This window comes from Antechinus flavipes, chromosome 3 (assembly GCF_016432865.1).
Source record: "Antechinus flavipes isolate AdamAnt ecotype Samford, QLD, Australia chromosome 3, AdamAnt_v2, whole genome shotgun sequence".
Taxonomy (NCBI): domain Eukaryota; kingdom Metazoa; phylum Chordata; class Mammalia; order Dasyuromorphia; family Dasyuridae; genus Antechinus; species Antechinus flavipes.
In genome coordinates, this window is record NC_067400.1 from 328,395,336 (window position 1) to 328,410,626 (window position 15,291).

At 29.7% G+C, this 15,291-nt stretch overlaps 1 protein-coding gene across 1 annotated transcript in view; it reads right to left on the minus strand.

The window, feature by feature from the left end:
- The window catches only part of STAG1 (stromal antigen 1), a 318,010-nt gene that overhangs the window by 113,897 nt on the left and 188,822 nt on the right, over positions 1–15,291 (minus strand). The window contains exons 8-9 of the mRNA XM_051985602.1: positions 2,970–3,121; positions 2,168–2,241 (exon numbers count right to left, since the gene is read on the minus strand). Of these exons, the coding sequence (XP_051841562.1) occupies positions 2,168–2,241; positions 2,970–3,121 (226 nt within the window). The remainder of the gene's footprint in view (positions 1–2,167; positions 2,242–2,969; positions 3,122–15,291) is intronic.

A 15,291-nucleotide genomic window follows, 5' to 3' on the forward strand; every position in this document is an offset into this window, starting at 1 on the left:
CCAATTAAATTAAGCACCTACTCTGTGTTCAAGATGTTAGGGGTTAGAGATGCAAGAATAAAAAAAAGCTCCCAAAATATCTTTTAATCATAATGGAGGGGAGACATAACCTGTGCATAGTTAGTGATAATAAAAAATAGGAAGTGGGCTGAAAAGAATAAGTATTTTACTTAAAAAATTTCAGTAAGGAAGATGTTACTTGAACCAGGATTAATATGTTAAGATTTCTATTTCCAAATGTGGCTGACTGAAATTGTCCTCTGTTGGAGGAATTGTAAATAGGATGACTATTTTATGTAAGGGTATGTCTGAAATTATATAGGTATGGTCTCTCTCCTAAGATGACTATATATTTCCATGGGGAGAACAGATTTTGCTTTAAAAACACTGCCTGAGGTGCAGGGCAGTTTATATATTTGTGAATGGGGTACCAAGAATCTTGACTTCCCTGCTCCAAAAAAGGTGCAACAATGGAATCCTTCCTTCTTGAAATACTCTAATTACTGTAACAAAGAACATTCCTCTCCCCATTTCTTTAATCCAACATTAGTTCTTAAATTCATATATTTGTTTTATATTTTTGTAATATTTCATATTATTTTGATTAATATTTAAAGGCAGTTGCATTCAAACTGCTCTCATATGTCTGGTAAGACACACATATATCCATTACATATTTTCTTCCTGCAGTAAAGTTTTGATAAAGAAATATATCACTATAGAATACATCTATTCCATAGGACACATTACTCTCTCATTACTGTAGGTGGATAGAATCCAGGATATAAGGCTGAACATCAATTCTTAATTTTTTTGTGTGTCATGGAACCTTTGACAGTATGATGATGTCTATGGTCCTTTTTTTCTGAACAATATTTTTAAATGTGTACAATAAAAACGTGGGATTACATGGAAACCAATTATGCTGAAATATATTACACTAAATGTTAAACTAATGGCACTATATTAAGAACTTATAGAACAGAGTAAACTTGATTTATCTCGTTAAAGAGGTAATTAATTAATATATGTATGATGCAAAGGGTAGGAACCAAGTGAAGGAAAAAAAAATCTATCAATAATTCAGTGTCCTTTACTACACTATTTCAGTAATTTAAGGAACATGTGATTTCTTGTTCCATTGATTAGATGTAATTTAGTAAACAATGCTTAAGAGTTGTTGTGGCTCAATATAGCATTTTCACATTTTTTGTTGTTTGCTCGCATTTTATGTTCTCTCATTTTTTTTTCTGGTTTGATTTGATTTTTCTTGTGCAAGATAATTGTATAAATATGTATGCATAAATGAGATGAACCAAATCAGTTCCAATGGAGCAGTAATGAACTGAACGAGCTATACCCAGAGAAAGAACTCTGGGAGATGACTAAGAACCATTACATTGAATTCCCAATCCCTATACTTTTGCCTGCCTGCATTTTGGATTTCCTTCACAGGCTAATTGTACAACATTCCAGGGTCTGATTCTTTTTGTACAGCAAAATAATGGTTTGGTCATGTATACTTATTGTGTATCTAATTTATACTTTAATATATTTAACATCTACTGATCATCCTGCCATCTAGGGGAGGGGATGGGGGGAAGGAGGGGAAAAACTGGAACAAAAGGTTTGGCAATTGTCAATGCTGTAAAATTACCCATGCATATAACTTGTAAATAAAAAGCTATTTTAAAAAATATGTATGCATATGTTGGATTTAACATATTTTTACCACGTTTAACATATATTGGACTACTTGCTATCTAGGGGAGGATGTAGGGGATTGAAACATAAGGTTTTACAAGGGTTAATGTTAAAGAATTATCCATGCATATGTTTTGAAAAGTAAAAAGCTTTAAAAAAAAAAAAAAAGAGTTGCTATGGCTGATAAAATTATATTCTGCACCTTGTATCCAGCCTTGTAATAATAAGCTTTTCTTAACTTTCCTAGGCTGTTCATTGGACACCAAGTAGGCCCACCATTTTTACCCAAAGCCCTCCTCATATACTCTGAAATTTAAATAATTCAACAGCTTATGATGTAACCCTAGAAAACAGCCTCAATTACAACCATTTAAAAAATTCATAGTTTCACAGAGAAAATAAAAACAAGTGGAATATATATTAAGAAAATATCAGTTGTTTTGATTATAATTTCATCTCTTACCGATATCTATGAACAAAAATACCCTTAAAAATAGAGTTCATCATGTTTTCAATTTCATCTTGGTTTTCTTGTAGCTGAAATAAAAACACCAAGTAATATTATTACCTCTAAGTATGCTGAAAGAGTGATCACTTCTTTAAGGATCAAAATGTATATCTATCTAATTAAGAACTAAAAAGCCATTTGGGTATAGTGCTCAGTTTAAAAAATTGCATACTTTCTAGCTTCTCTTATAATTTGAAATATTTTTAGGTATAGAAATAGTAACACATTACAAATATAATATATCAGTAATTTAAATAATATAAAACAGAAAATATGACCTAAAATTTTTAACATTTATCTTTATTTTTGATGTTAGAGATAGAAGGGACTGAAGACACCTTCTAGTCCAAATCCCTCATTAAGTAACAAAGAACTGGAGCTCAAAAGTATAAAGTGATTTTCCACATGTGGGAAATAAAATTCTGAGTCAAGATTTGAACTCAAGAACCTCTGACTTCAAAAGTAGCTATATTATAGTATGCTGCCTCTAGTTTTAATTTTTAAAATTTAAAAACAGAAAAATATTTGTATGAATTAATTATGTAAATATGAATTGACCAAACTGGTTTTCAGGGGAGGAAAAATCAATATTGTATAAAAATGGATTTATATATTAGATAAATAACAGATTTCTCAACACACACATTAAACACATACAGACAAATGTGTGGGCATATTCTTTATAACATATATGTGTATATGTGTGCGTGTATATCAAGGAAACTAATTCTTTCACTTACATCATAGTCTTGCTTACCTCTTTACGTTTCTGAAGTAGTAACTCCAACCTTTCATTCGCTCTCTTACCAATCATTTTGTTTCTTTCTGCTTCATATTGTCTTTGTGTATTATCCTGATGAATACTTAGGTTTAAGGCAACATTCACCAGAGCAGTCATAAGCTTCATGGCTATGAAAAATAAATATTTTATCATCAATTATTCTAACTTGCAATCACAAAATTATAAAATCATTTAAGTCACAGATCAATTTAAGTCCCAATTTAAATCATCTACATTAAAATTCTATAATAAAATCAACACATAAACTTCAAACTTTACATTATACACTTACACGCTGTTCAAGACTTACCTATTCTTTGACTAACTTCACTGCATTTATTTAAGCATCTTTTAAAAAATTAATTATACAATGTGGCTGATTCTGAGATAGAAACTCATTTGGAAACAAATGCATTAAAAATTTAGGAAAAAATCTCCATGAATTTCCCTAAGTAAAATTACCTATTTTTATATGGTTATTTGCAGATGAGAAGATGAGTTAACATGAGAAGCAAATCTAAAAGTGTTACAATAATGCTAGTTGTTATTGTTATTAACTGTCTAAATGTAATACAGTTTCTACAATAGTTTTAAAATGTCAGATTATTGGAATTTCTTAAGAAAAAATAGAATCTAATTGTTTTGGTAATTTTGGTACTTTCAGAATCAACTAAAAAAAGAGTGTATGTGTATATATCTATCTATCTATATACATATGTATACACACATATATATATATATCTGAGCTTCAAGATGTCTAGATTTTTTTTTTTAATTTATTGGGAAGTTGATAATAGAGATATGACAGAGGGATAACATGCTGACTAAACACTTAGGGCTTTTTCTCTTCCTTAAGTTATTTCTGGAAACACTGGAATGGAGGGTATAGAGAGGACTGCAAAGAAATAATAATTTTTTTAATTGGAGGAGGGGCACAGTTGCCTACAGCAAACTGGATATAAAATATAAAGCTACCAATAAGGTCTGTGAAGTTATGATTATTTTGTTTCCTTCAGAAAGATCTAGTAAAATTATGGTACAAAGTAAACTGTAAAATTATTAGGTTCAGTGCTTAAGAAGTAAAAGCAGTTCCTTGAACTTTCTACTTGAAGGAAATTTTAAACATCTCTCATAATTGTACCTCACTCATCTATGTTACTTTTCTGTCTATCAAGATACTCAATGTTACGTCAATTTCTGTCCCAAATAAACTCTTTTAAATCTATTCCATTCTAATTAGGAAAGCTCATGTTTTCCTAATAAGGCATATCTTATTCTCTCATAAGAATCTTTTAGCGATCAAATAAAATAATCAATATGAAAGTACAAAGTATGTGTGAATTTTTGTCATACTTAGCTATTTCATCATGAAATGCAGGTGAATTGGGATTCTTCAAGGCAATCAGTGATAGATGTTACAAAGCTACAAAGGCTTTAAGGACCAGGTGATAGATTAGGTCTACTCTCTGAGGACTAGCCTCATCATTAAGTGTGGGGATCTTATAATTCAATAGTTATAAAAGACATAAACTCTATTTTTCATAGCATATTTTATCTCCAGAAGATCAGCCAACAGATAATTTTTTGGGGGAGAGTGGGAGATGAGTCTTGGGGCAACAAAGAGAAAGAGAATGAACTAACAGACAAAAATACAAAACGCTGTTAGTTCTGCTATAGTGTCAGAATTGGAAGCTGGGACTGTGGGTGTAAAAATTATATAATTCATGTTATTCTCAATATGTGATTAATAAGTTGAGACACAATTAAAGAAAAGTGAATTATATCCATATAGTTACTCTTGGTATAAAAGAAAATGTGTGATCAGAAAAGGCAGTAGGCTGATCATGTAGCAAGAATTTAATAATACAGATATTAGTATTTCAAGAAGTAAGTAGTACTTCTGAGATACTAAAAGGACAAGGGAAAGCATTCCAATGAGTTGAATGGAATCTCCATGGCAGATTTAAGAAAGGAGATGGATGAGAATTAAAATAACAGGAAGAGAAGACGTTGTGAAGTGTTTTAATGGAGAACAAAGTGAAATAAATGTTTCCCTAATTTACCTCATATTTTCTTCCTCACTAACATACCTCCAGGAATTTCTAATTAAAAAATGATTTAACATCACTTACTAAAGTATTACGAAACCTGTATTTTACTTTCCTACCTTTAGGAAAAAAGATAAAAGCCTTAATAAATATAAATATTTTTTAAACCAAGCATTCTTACTAAAGCATTTTTTCTCCAATAATCTCAACACAGTGGTACTATATATATATATATATGTATATATTTTTTCTGCCCATAAAAATGAGAATCCCCAATTATTGTGGCAAAGATTTTTTAGCACCTGACCAAGATTAATGTCTGAGTGTTAATTAACAATTTACAAATTTGGAAAAAGATACTTTTCCACAAATAAGCCATCAGATAGAATTCTATTTTAATAAATATCATAATATCTAATTTAACAAGGGGCTATCTGTAGTCTAATCAATTTCCCATTAAAGCACTGCTTTGCTGACATTCAAAAATCAACCTATTTAATTGAAGCATTAATTTTGTTGTGACAATATTTTTAAATAGTTTAATGATTTTAGTAGATCTTATGCTATGTCAATAATTTGGGTGAGTGAGTGTGTGTAAATACATTCATTATTTCTTAATTTTAACATGTAGTGCTGTGAAAGCATGATAAAATACTGTGTTACAGGAGATGGGATCTGAGGCATTGAATTTGGTAGGAAACTTTTAATTTTAAACATACACTACTTAGTAGAGAGGTACCAAATATATCTCCTTGATTTTAAATATTCCTGCGTATAATAAGTCATAGAGTCAAAAGGTCTAAGAAACTGCACTTTCCACAGCCACATTAATACTTCAGGTTTACTTGATATGCTATGAATTAATTTTTGAACTTTCATTACATCTCTATGTGTGTGGTAATTTACATCATAACATAATAATTGATAATTTGGTCATGTCTACATGTAAGCCACTTGAACTCCAAGCACCAACAACCAAATTTTTTTTTTCAATTTTTTTCCAAGCCCCCAAAGTACAATTTCAAAGATACATTATACTTAACTAGTATCTTAGATAGTGAAAGTTATAGAAAAATTAATAAACACTGGCAATATTTTACTTGTTTATCTATAATTGTTTTGGAAACATTTTCATTTGCAGAATATTCCCATGTTACCCTTCTTTTGTCTTTTCCAAACTGAGAAGATAATTTTTTCTAAGCATAGTGTTTAGAAAAAGTTGTTATTTAGACATTTCCTTTACATGAGCAAACACAACAATACCTTTCTATAGATTACAACAGCAGTTCTCATAACTGTGGTCTAGAGAATTCTGAGGGGGGGAAGAGGGCAAGAGGAAAAATAAAGAATTGTCTCAAACTCTCCGAGGGTCTACAAATTCAAATTAGTTTTTAGCTCCAAAATAGTAAATATTTACAAACCTCTTTGGACACTCAACAATTTTTAATCATAAAGACATATTGAAAACAAAAATCTGAGAATAGTACAGTAAAAAATTTTCATTAAAAAAAATATACATATAACACAAAAATCTTAATCTCTATTTAAACTTAAAGTTTTCTGCATATAGACATTAGTCAGTACATATTTGTGACCAATGATATTACAGTATGCAAAAAAATTCATATTCTTTTAATAAGATAGACATAGTGCTAGGTAAATAGTACCCTAGTAACATCTTGTGAAACCTGCACATATCAAAGAAGACTGCTCTGACTTAAGATTTTTGCAAAGCACCATTCTAGTTCACCCCACTGCTTTTTGAATAAGCAGTTTCATTTATGTGTCACTGAACTTTAAAATTCATCATTCCGTGGCTATTTCTACTTTATATACGAGTTGGATTTAAAGCTGGAAGAGATTACAAAGGCCATCTAGTCTTTCTTTTGTATTTATTAAGTGTCAAATGAGTATCATTACTCATGTATGTGTATGGAGAAATGACTTCTCAATCTTACTTAAACTACAGAAGGATTAAAATCAATTGTACACTGATATATTATTATTAAAGTGTGATGAATTTTTCTCCGCTATTTTTGGATTCACATTAAGCTCTGTTATTTATTCTTCAACTAAAGAGGGAAATTTTGAACAGAAATAAATGTCCTCCAATATCCAAAGATGACCTATACCTATTATCAAAATCAACAGTTAAATAAGTGGTCATGAAGCTACCTCTCATTTTCAATGATTTACAGCTAAAGAATTCTATTAACAATAATTTATAACTAGAGGGTAGGAGTCATTGTCAGAGATGGTAACTGAAATAAAATTCATGAGGTGATGGCAGACAAGAGTTACGAGGAAAAAAGAAGCCTATGGAAGTTATAGGATTTGTCCAAGATCACAGCACTAATCAGGATAGAACTCTAGGAGATGTAATGGGGTTTCCTACCTCTAAATGGTACTCTTTTTAGTTCTTAATACTGCAAAGATTATTATAAAGATCTTGGCATAAAGGTAGAAGGTAAGAACTTGAGTGAGAGGACTCAAAGAATACACAAAGAGGTAATTAACAAAACAAACACACAAAGAAGGACCTAGGGAAGCCCAGAGCTTACTAAGTGAAAACCCTCAGTATAGTGTAACTAGTCTGCTGGAATTCAACACATAAGGATTTTATTCATGTAAACTTTTTCCATTAGAAACTAGAGAATTCAAGGAAAGTTAGAATACAGGGTAGCTAATATTATCCTTGAAGTACATAGATCTGAGCTGGTAATCTGAAATGTCCACTTATATGGTCAAGAACTCATCCTTTTTAATGACGAAAAGGCAGCAGAAATACAGACAGGATATTCTGCATAGGAATACAATATGATCATTGCTACAAAAATCAAAGGCCCTTAAAATAGAGATTTTGAGGTCAAAGTACTTCAACATTTCTGCCCAAAAAAGGAATCTTTTCAATTCAATGAAATACATTTAATTAGTTTGCTGTATCTTCATGGGAACTGTGCTTGGGATATAAAGATGAAGTAGGATATAGAAATGGTTTTCAAAAAGTAACTTATTCCTACAATAGCAAGACATTGCTCCAATAAGGCACTCTAATCTACTGTTGTAGATTGAATAAAGCATGTCCTCACTTTAGTCTTTTTCTATCTAAATATCATAACTTTCTTTAATTATTTTTATATGATCAGATTTTCAGACCTTCATTACAGGGAAATTCCCTAATTTGCCATTGATCTTTTCAAAAAACAGATACAAAAATAGTAATATACATGGGTCTATAACATGCTTTTTATGTGATTACTAACACAATGTAATATTGTGTTAGCTTTTTCTTTAAATGGTTACATATTCTAAGTTTACACTGGACTTTAGTGGAACACTAAATTAAGATTTTTTCATATGAGCTGTTATGACAGATCATCCCCATAATGAAAATGTGCAATTAAGTTTTTGAACATAAATATAGGACTTCAAATTTATTAAATTTTATTTATTAAATTTTTACTTTTAAATTTATCAGTTTTGATTATCTAGATAATTGTGAATCTTTATTCTACTGACTATCAGCTACTTCTATGAGATTTCTACAATTTAAGATTTTACAATGTAAGAGTTGTACAATCAGCAAATTTGATAAAGCACAATTTCATATTTTACTTAGGTCTCCAAAACAAATCCTTATGATGTGACATTAATTTCTTCCTTTTAGGACAACTTCAGCTTATTCATTAACATGCTCTTTGAATATGATAATTAACCAATAATTAAAAAAAAACAAAAACAAAAACGTAACATCTTAAGACATTTTTTTTTTTTTTACCAAATGCATGGAATATTTAAAATATACAATTGCAGAATGAGTTATTTCAAATACCAGAAAGCTCAGAATTCCACATGATTTACCTAGACAAAAGGACATATCAGAAATAATCAGTGAAAACCTAAACCATTAAGGCTGGTTTAAAACACAATATTTAAATAATGCTTAGCTATAGAGTTGATTTTGTGTATAAAGGTGTGTGTGGGTGTGTGTGTGTGTGTGTGTGTGTGTGTGTGTGTGTGTATGTATGTATGTATCTACACACACTCATATGCTGAGGAAGAGAAAATTTCTAAGATTTAGACATTTGGAATATGATGTCATGTCTCAAGATCTATATAATAACAAGGTCATTAATTAACTTGAAGAAATGTATAATTTCCCTTTGATTATCACTTAACTCTATCGCTAAGAAGTATCTTGTCATACTGATTAAAAATAGTTTAGAGAGGTCAAAAAAAAAAAAAAAAGGAAAAGGACATAAAACAGAGGAAAGAGGGCTAAGAGTGATCAAGTCAACATTTAATCTAGTGAATTAAGTCAAATGAGTGAAAAGATCACCTTTTTCATACCTTAGATACTTAGGAAGGATAACATCAATCTTCTTCATTAAATCTATTCCCATATTCTATTACATAATTATCAACAAGTACATGAATGAATTCAGTGAGCAGCAAGTATTAATCATATGTTTTACAGTGGTATCTAAGTGGGGTTAAGTTATCAACATTACAATGAAGCTCTACTGACTACATATGAAGGGCAAAAAATAAAGTGGATAGCAGGTGAAAGTATGTTTAAAGTCTTTTATATTTGGTATGTTTAAAAGAAGAAGAAAGGTAATAATATAGTTCTCTATTGAAAGTCTTAATTTGAGGATATTGCTATGGTCTTTCAGATACAGCTAAAAAATTGTCTGTATCTGATGACACAACATCATTTTTCATTTTAGAGAAGCATAATTCCTTTAAAAATTTTCATGAGGAAGGCTGACTTTTAGGTTGATCCAATATGCAACATTCTCATTCACATTTTTAAGCTCTCCCCTTACAAAAACTCAGTCTTTTTCCCCCTCAGGTTTTTAAAGGAAGTTCAAGGTGGATTAAAGTAAACACAATACATTCCCAAAGAAAATAATATTCATCCTAAGTAAAATTAAATCTGGAGATCAATAGCAATCTAATTAAATATCTGCCTAGATATAATAATAAAGGAATTAATAAAGGAAGATGTACATAAAGCTATAAAAATTCTGATTTACATTTTTAGTGTTTATCAAAAGATTTGCATGTAACTTTTTTTGCTGAGGCAATTTGGAGTTAAGTGACTTGCTCAGGGTCATGTAGCTAGAATGTAACTGATTTTTAACAATGTAGAGATTTGGTAGGATAGGTGAAATTCAATTTGTGCAAAGTAAGGCTCCTCTAAGAGGGAAGATACCATAAAATTGTTTAAACTTCTTTATCTCAATACAAGGAAAAATGAAGAAGTAAGCATATGCATTAATGCAACTGCATATAGCAATTCTGAAAGTAATTTATAAAAAATCTGCTTGTCTGAACACATTTGCAGTAAAGCATGAAAAATTAGTGAAGATCCATCTACTTTACTCCACTGTCCCCTCAAAAAATCCAAATACTAAACATGATTGTGGGAACTGGGATGAACAATGAAGTCAGCACAAAGATAACAGAAAAAGATGAAGGGGAGAATGTTAAAAGACTATTACATTTTACATTGGTTATTATTATGTATTGATTCTATTGGTAAGAAGAACAAAATAGATTACTGATTTTGTCGATTTGGGCCCCATATACAGATATCAAGGATAAATTGTTTGGATAAAAGGAATGGAAAATTGCTCAATTAGAGGTTGGATTCAAAGAGCCAGAATTATCCAGTAAAAAAAAAAAAAAAAAAAGAAAAGAAAAGAAAATGAGATGAAATTTCCTTAAGGAGAAAACAAAACAATGAATATCTATCTATCTATCTATCTATCTATCTATCTATCTATCTATCTACCTATCTAGATATAGAGAAAGATACAGATAGATAGACATAGACTAGTGAAATGACGTGTAAAGAAAACACAAAAGTTACATCTCTACTCAAAGAAATGAAGCAGCAAAGTGGTTTGATAAAAAAAAAAAAAAAGGAGTAATAATGAATACAGTCAAATAATTAAGTATATTTGAAAATGAGCAAAAAAATTAATGTTCCAAGGTCATCTTGGAATCAGATTGTTATTTTCCAAGTTGTTGGCCTCCCAATTTTACATTCTGCTAAATATTTCATTGCTTATATCTGCAGAAGAAATGTTAAAATAACATTATTTGCTCTAGAATACATGCGATTTTTTTTTTCATGTATCCAGGTTGATAATCATGTATTAGTAATTAACTTAAGGATGCTTCTTTATCTAAGGATAAATGTGCTAATAATTCTAAATCACATATTCCTTATTAATTAAGTATATAGTTCAGAAGATTTTTAAAAAACATATTTATAATATAAATTTTTACCTATCAATTACTTTTAGGGGGATATAGTAGAATAAGTCTGATGAAATGGATCTCTTGGCAAATATTCTTGAAGAATAGTGAACTGATCTTTGATAAATCATAGAAAAGTGGGTAGATTCAGAATATTGGAATAAAAAAACAGCAGATTAGTGACCCTGTAAGTTGCCTTCTCCTAACTGAAGATCATTTTAGAAAAGAAATACTTTTTTGTAAGACAATATGTGGGAAATAGGGAAAAGATAATAGAATTATGGCAAATGAGAAATATTTTGTTTTAAAAAGAATTTAACACAAGATTTTGAAAAATTATTAAAATAAAGAACAGTATTTTCTATATATGTTTTGAAAGTACATTATATACATTGTCTTATGAAATAGTTATATGTAAATGGATTCAAATTATAAAGTTAAACAAAATTCTGTCACCATATACATATTTCAAAGCTGACAGGAAGAAATCAAAAGTAAAGCAATGACAAAATATTTTTTCCTTGAACATTTAATTATGTAGGAAAGCCTCTCTTTGATAATGTATTCATGCAGTGTGCATGCACGATATATTCCAAAAAACTGTAACAAGTTCAAAAGGGATATGTGTACATGTGTATATAGTGCATATGTATATACATAGTCCAAAAAATTATAACAAGTTCAATAGAGACAAATGTATATGGGGTGGTGATAATGATACTGCATCGTCTTATGTAATAACAATAACAAGTTTAGTCTTAAAAACCCTGTAGATTACATATTGAGAAATACAGTAAAGCCTATAAAAACAGAAATCAAACTGATCTTCAAATTATATTAAAATGGGCAAAGAACTAATTATAGCAATATTAAGAATCTTACTTGATAAGTTTAATGGACAAAAAATTGCGATGCCAAAAAAAAAAAGTAACAATCAATAATAAGCATTTATGTAATACTATAGCATTCAAAAAGAGTTAAAGACAAGTTATTTTCCAGATGAAACATGAAAATGACTTTTCATAAAACTATGGTGTAGCCATATTTGAACTACAATTACACAGTTAAAATACAACAGCAGTAGGAGAATGGTTAAATATTGTGAGAATAAACATTACTCAAAAGGAGGGCAAAATGAACTAACTTATAAAGGAAGATGAAAAGTACTAAACAATATTATTGAAAGACAGGATAATTTACAATGTAACATCTTATAAATGACTGCAATGAATAAACACTAAGCAAAGGGATAAATGCTTTAATTAACCACAAGAAAACAAAGGAACAAATGGGAGTACAATATTAAAAGTACTATTTATATGCCCAGTCTAAAAATGAAGCCATAGATAACTTAAGAATCTCTGAAGGAAATCTTCACCATATCTGTACCCTAACAAGATAACTAACCTGATCGTCTCTCTTCTCATCTAAGATATAAGCAATGTCAAGGAGCATTTTATTCCAAAGACGATAACCATATCTGGCCATAACTGCCTTGTTACTTTCCATGCACATAGTCAGTGAAGCAGAGGATTAAATGTTCCTGCCCATTTTATCTAGTCCCCAAGACTCGTCCTGCAAAGTGAATAAAAACGATTATCTCTTCATCTACCCAAGGCCATAACACTATCAAATAACAAAGGATAGAACAAATATGAGAACATAAAATCCTGACGAGTCTAGTTGCCGAATCAGGAATTAAGTTCTCATTTAGTCCTCTGAGTCCTTGTTTAAGAGAAGGTGACATATCCCAGAATAGCAATATGTCCCACATTAACTGAAAATTTTCCTTAGGAGATGATAATGACTATCCAACTAGAGGGATGGGAGTAACAGAAGCTTTTAATTTGTACTACAGTTACAAAGGAAAACAGAATACTTGGAAAAGGTTGTCTAAATATGAAAACAATAACTTGTTCATTCTTCCTTGATGTTTGACTGTGAAGAGTAATAGAGAATCTAACTCTTAAGAAAGTAATAAGATGATGGAAAAGGAAGGTCAAGGCAGCCCTATATAATGTACATATGAAAATACATAGGGAAAGAGAAACAATGAATTTTTAGATAGCTAAAAAGAAAAATATTGGAGTCAAAGGAAAAGGAAACATGCAGAATCCTAATCAAAATAAATGGAATTTAGAGAAAGAGAAAATTAAAAGGGACTTTAAAATTTTAAAAGAAGAAAAAAAAAAAAGGTTGAAAACTGGGAGGAAAGTACAGAAGAGAAAATAATAAGAAAATTATAGAAAATAAAGAATGATGGAAAAAAAAAGAACTAAAATGTATAAACATAAAGGAAGAAGATAATATAGATATACAATAACACTTCATTTATTTGGCATTTTTCAAGTATCTATAGATTCTTCCATTAAGGTCCAAAAAATATTATCTTTTCTTCTGTTTTGAATGATTTTAGAACACCTTTTTAATTTTCTTGATTTGTTACAGAGTATACTGTATTTAACATTCCCTCATTTAACCTGGGTTTGATCATTATGACTATTAATGATGTATTGTACTGGCACAACATTTTTTTCTATCATGCCTATTTGCCATTTCAGGAAAGGACCTTTGGAATTCTTTGATCTGCTTAAAAAAATAAAAGAAATGAAAAGAAAAAAGAAAAAAGATTATAAGCTGGGTTTCTTTAGCTTTTCTACTTAATCCTTTGTAGTAACAATAGCTTAAAATTCTCTTTGGAGCTCTCACCTCTTAATTTCTGCTTCTAATCTGTTTAAGGGTTGAGAAGCCAAAATAAGAAAAGATGTAAGAATGATGTACAAATAAGTCAGAGAACCAAGAGTGAGGATTTAAAGCACTTAGTAAAAAGAAAACACCTGACTAAGTGTACTTTCTTGGTTGTGTTCCAAATGATTGAAGTTAATGGAGGAGTGACTTCCAGAACAAAATGAAAAGAAAAAGAAATGTCAGAATAAAATATTTTAAAGGAGAAAGTGAAAATGGAATGGAAATGATAATAATCACAGTAGTTATTAATAGAAAGGAGAAAGAAAATGGTGCTTTGTTTCACATTTAAAATGAGAATAATTGCACTAAAAACTAATAGCTTTTGTTTTGAATTAGATCAAAGACAATGTAAAAACAGTAAGATGTAAAACTTTTAAAGCAAAAAAAAAAATTAAAGAACTGATAAATGCTTATTTTAAAAATGGATTAAAGATGTTCCTTTCCTCTCCAGTTTAAGGCTTGTGATTCTTCCTTACTATTTCTGCATGCTGTAATTCAAAATGTCAGTAAAGTAGAGTAAGGAAATCTAGATTTGAATTTTGGTTCCAATACTTACTAGCTATTTGATCATGAGCAAGTTTTACCTTTGTGTAACATTTTACCTCATTTGTAAAAGAAAGATAATAATATATGCATTTCTAATCCCACAGTATAACTGTGAAGACAGAATTTTTATTTAGACAATAAAGTACCATGTGAATATATATTATTCCATTCAGTTTTCTCCAAGGAATTTTATCCACAGAGGCAATATGCTAATAAAATACCACTCACATATATACAGCATTTAAAAGTTTACCAAAAAGCATTTTTCTCACAAGAACCCTAGTATAAATATTATTATCTTTATTTTACAGACACGAAAGTTGACTGTGAAATGTTTAAGACTATTACTCATATTCATACACTCAGTAAGAGTCAGAAACATGATTTGAACTTAAGTCTCCTAAGATGACAATATGTTAATGTTTTGGAATTTAAATTGACCTGAGGGGAAAAAATGCAAGAAAAAAAATTTGATATTATCATGTCAGATGTACAAACTGACCAAAGTCCACAAAATTAGACAGAACAAAAAAGAAATTAAAAAGAACATAAATTGTAACTAAACAAAAATTAAAATGCTAATAATTCATATATTTTATATAAGATTAACTGGGGTCAAATTGAAAGGGAGGTTGTGGTTTGATACATGTTGGTTCCCTGTTATCCACAAATTTTTTTTGACAACT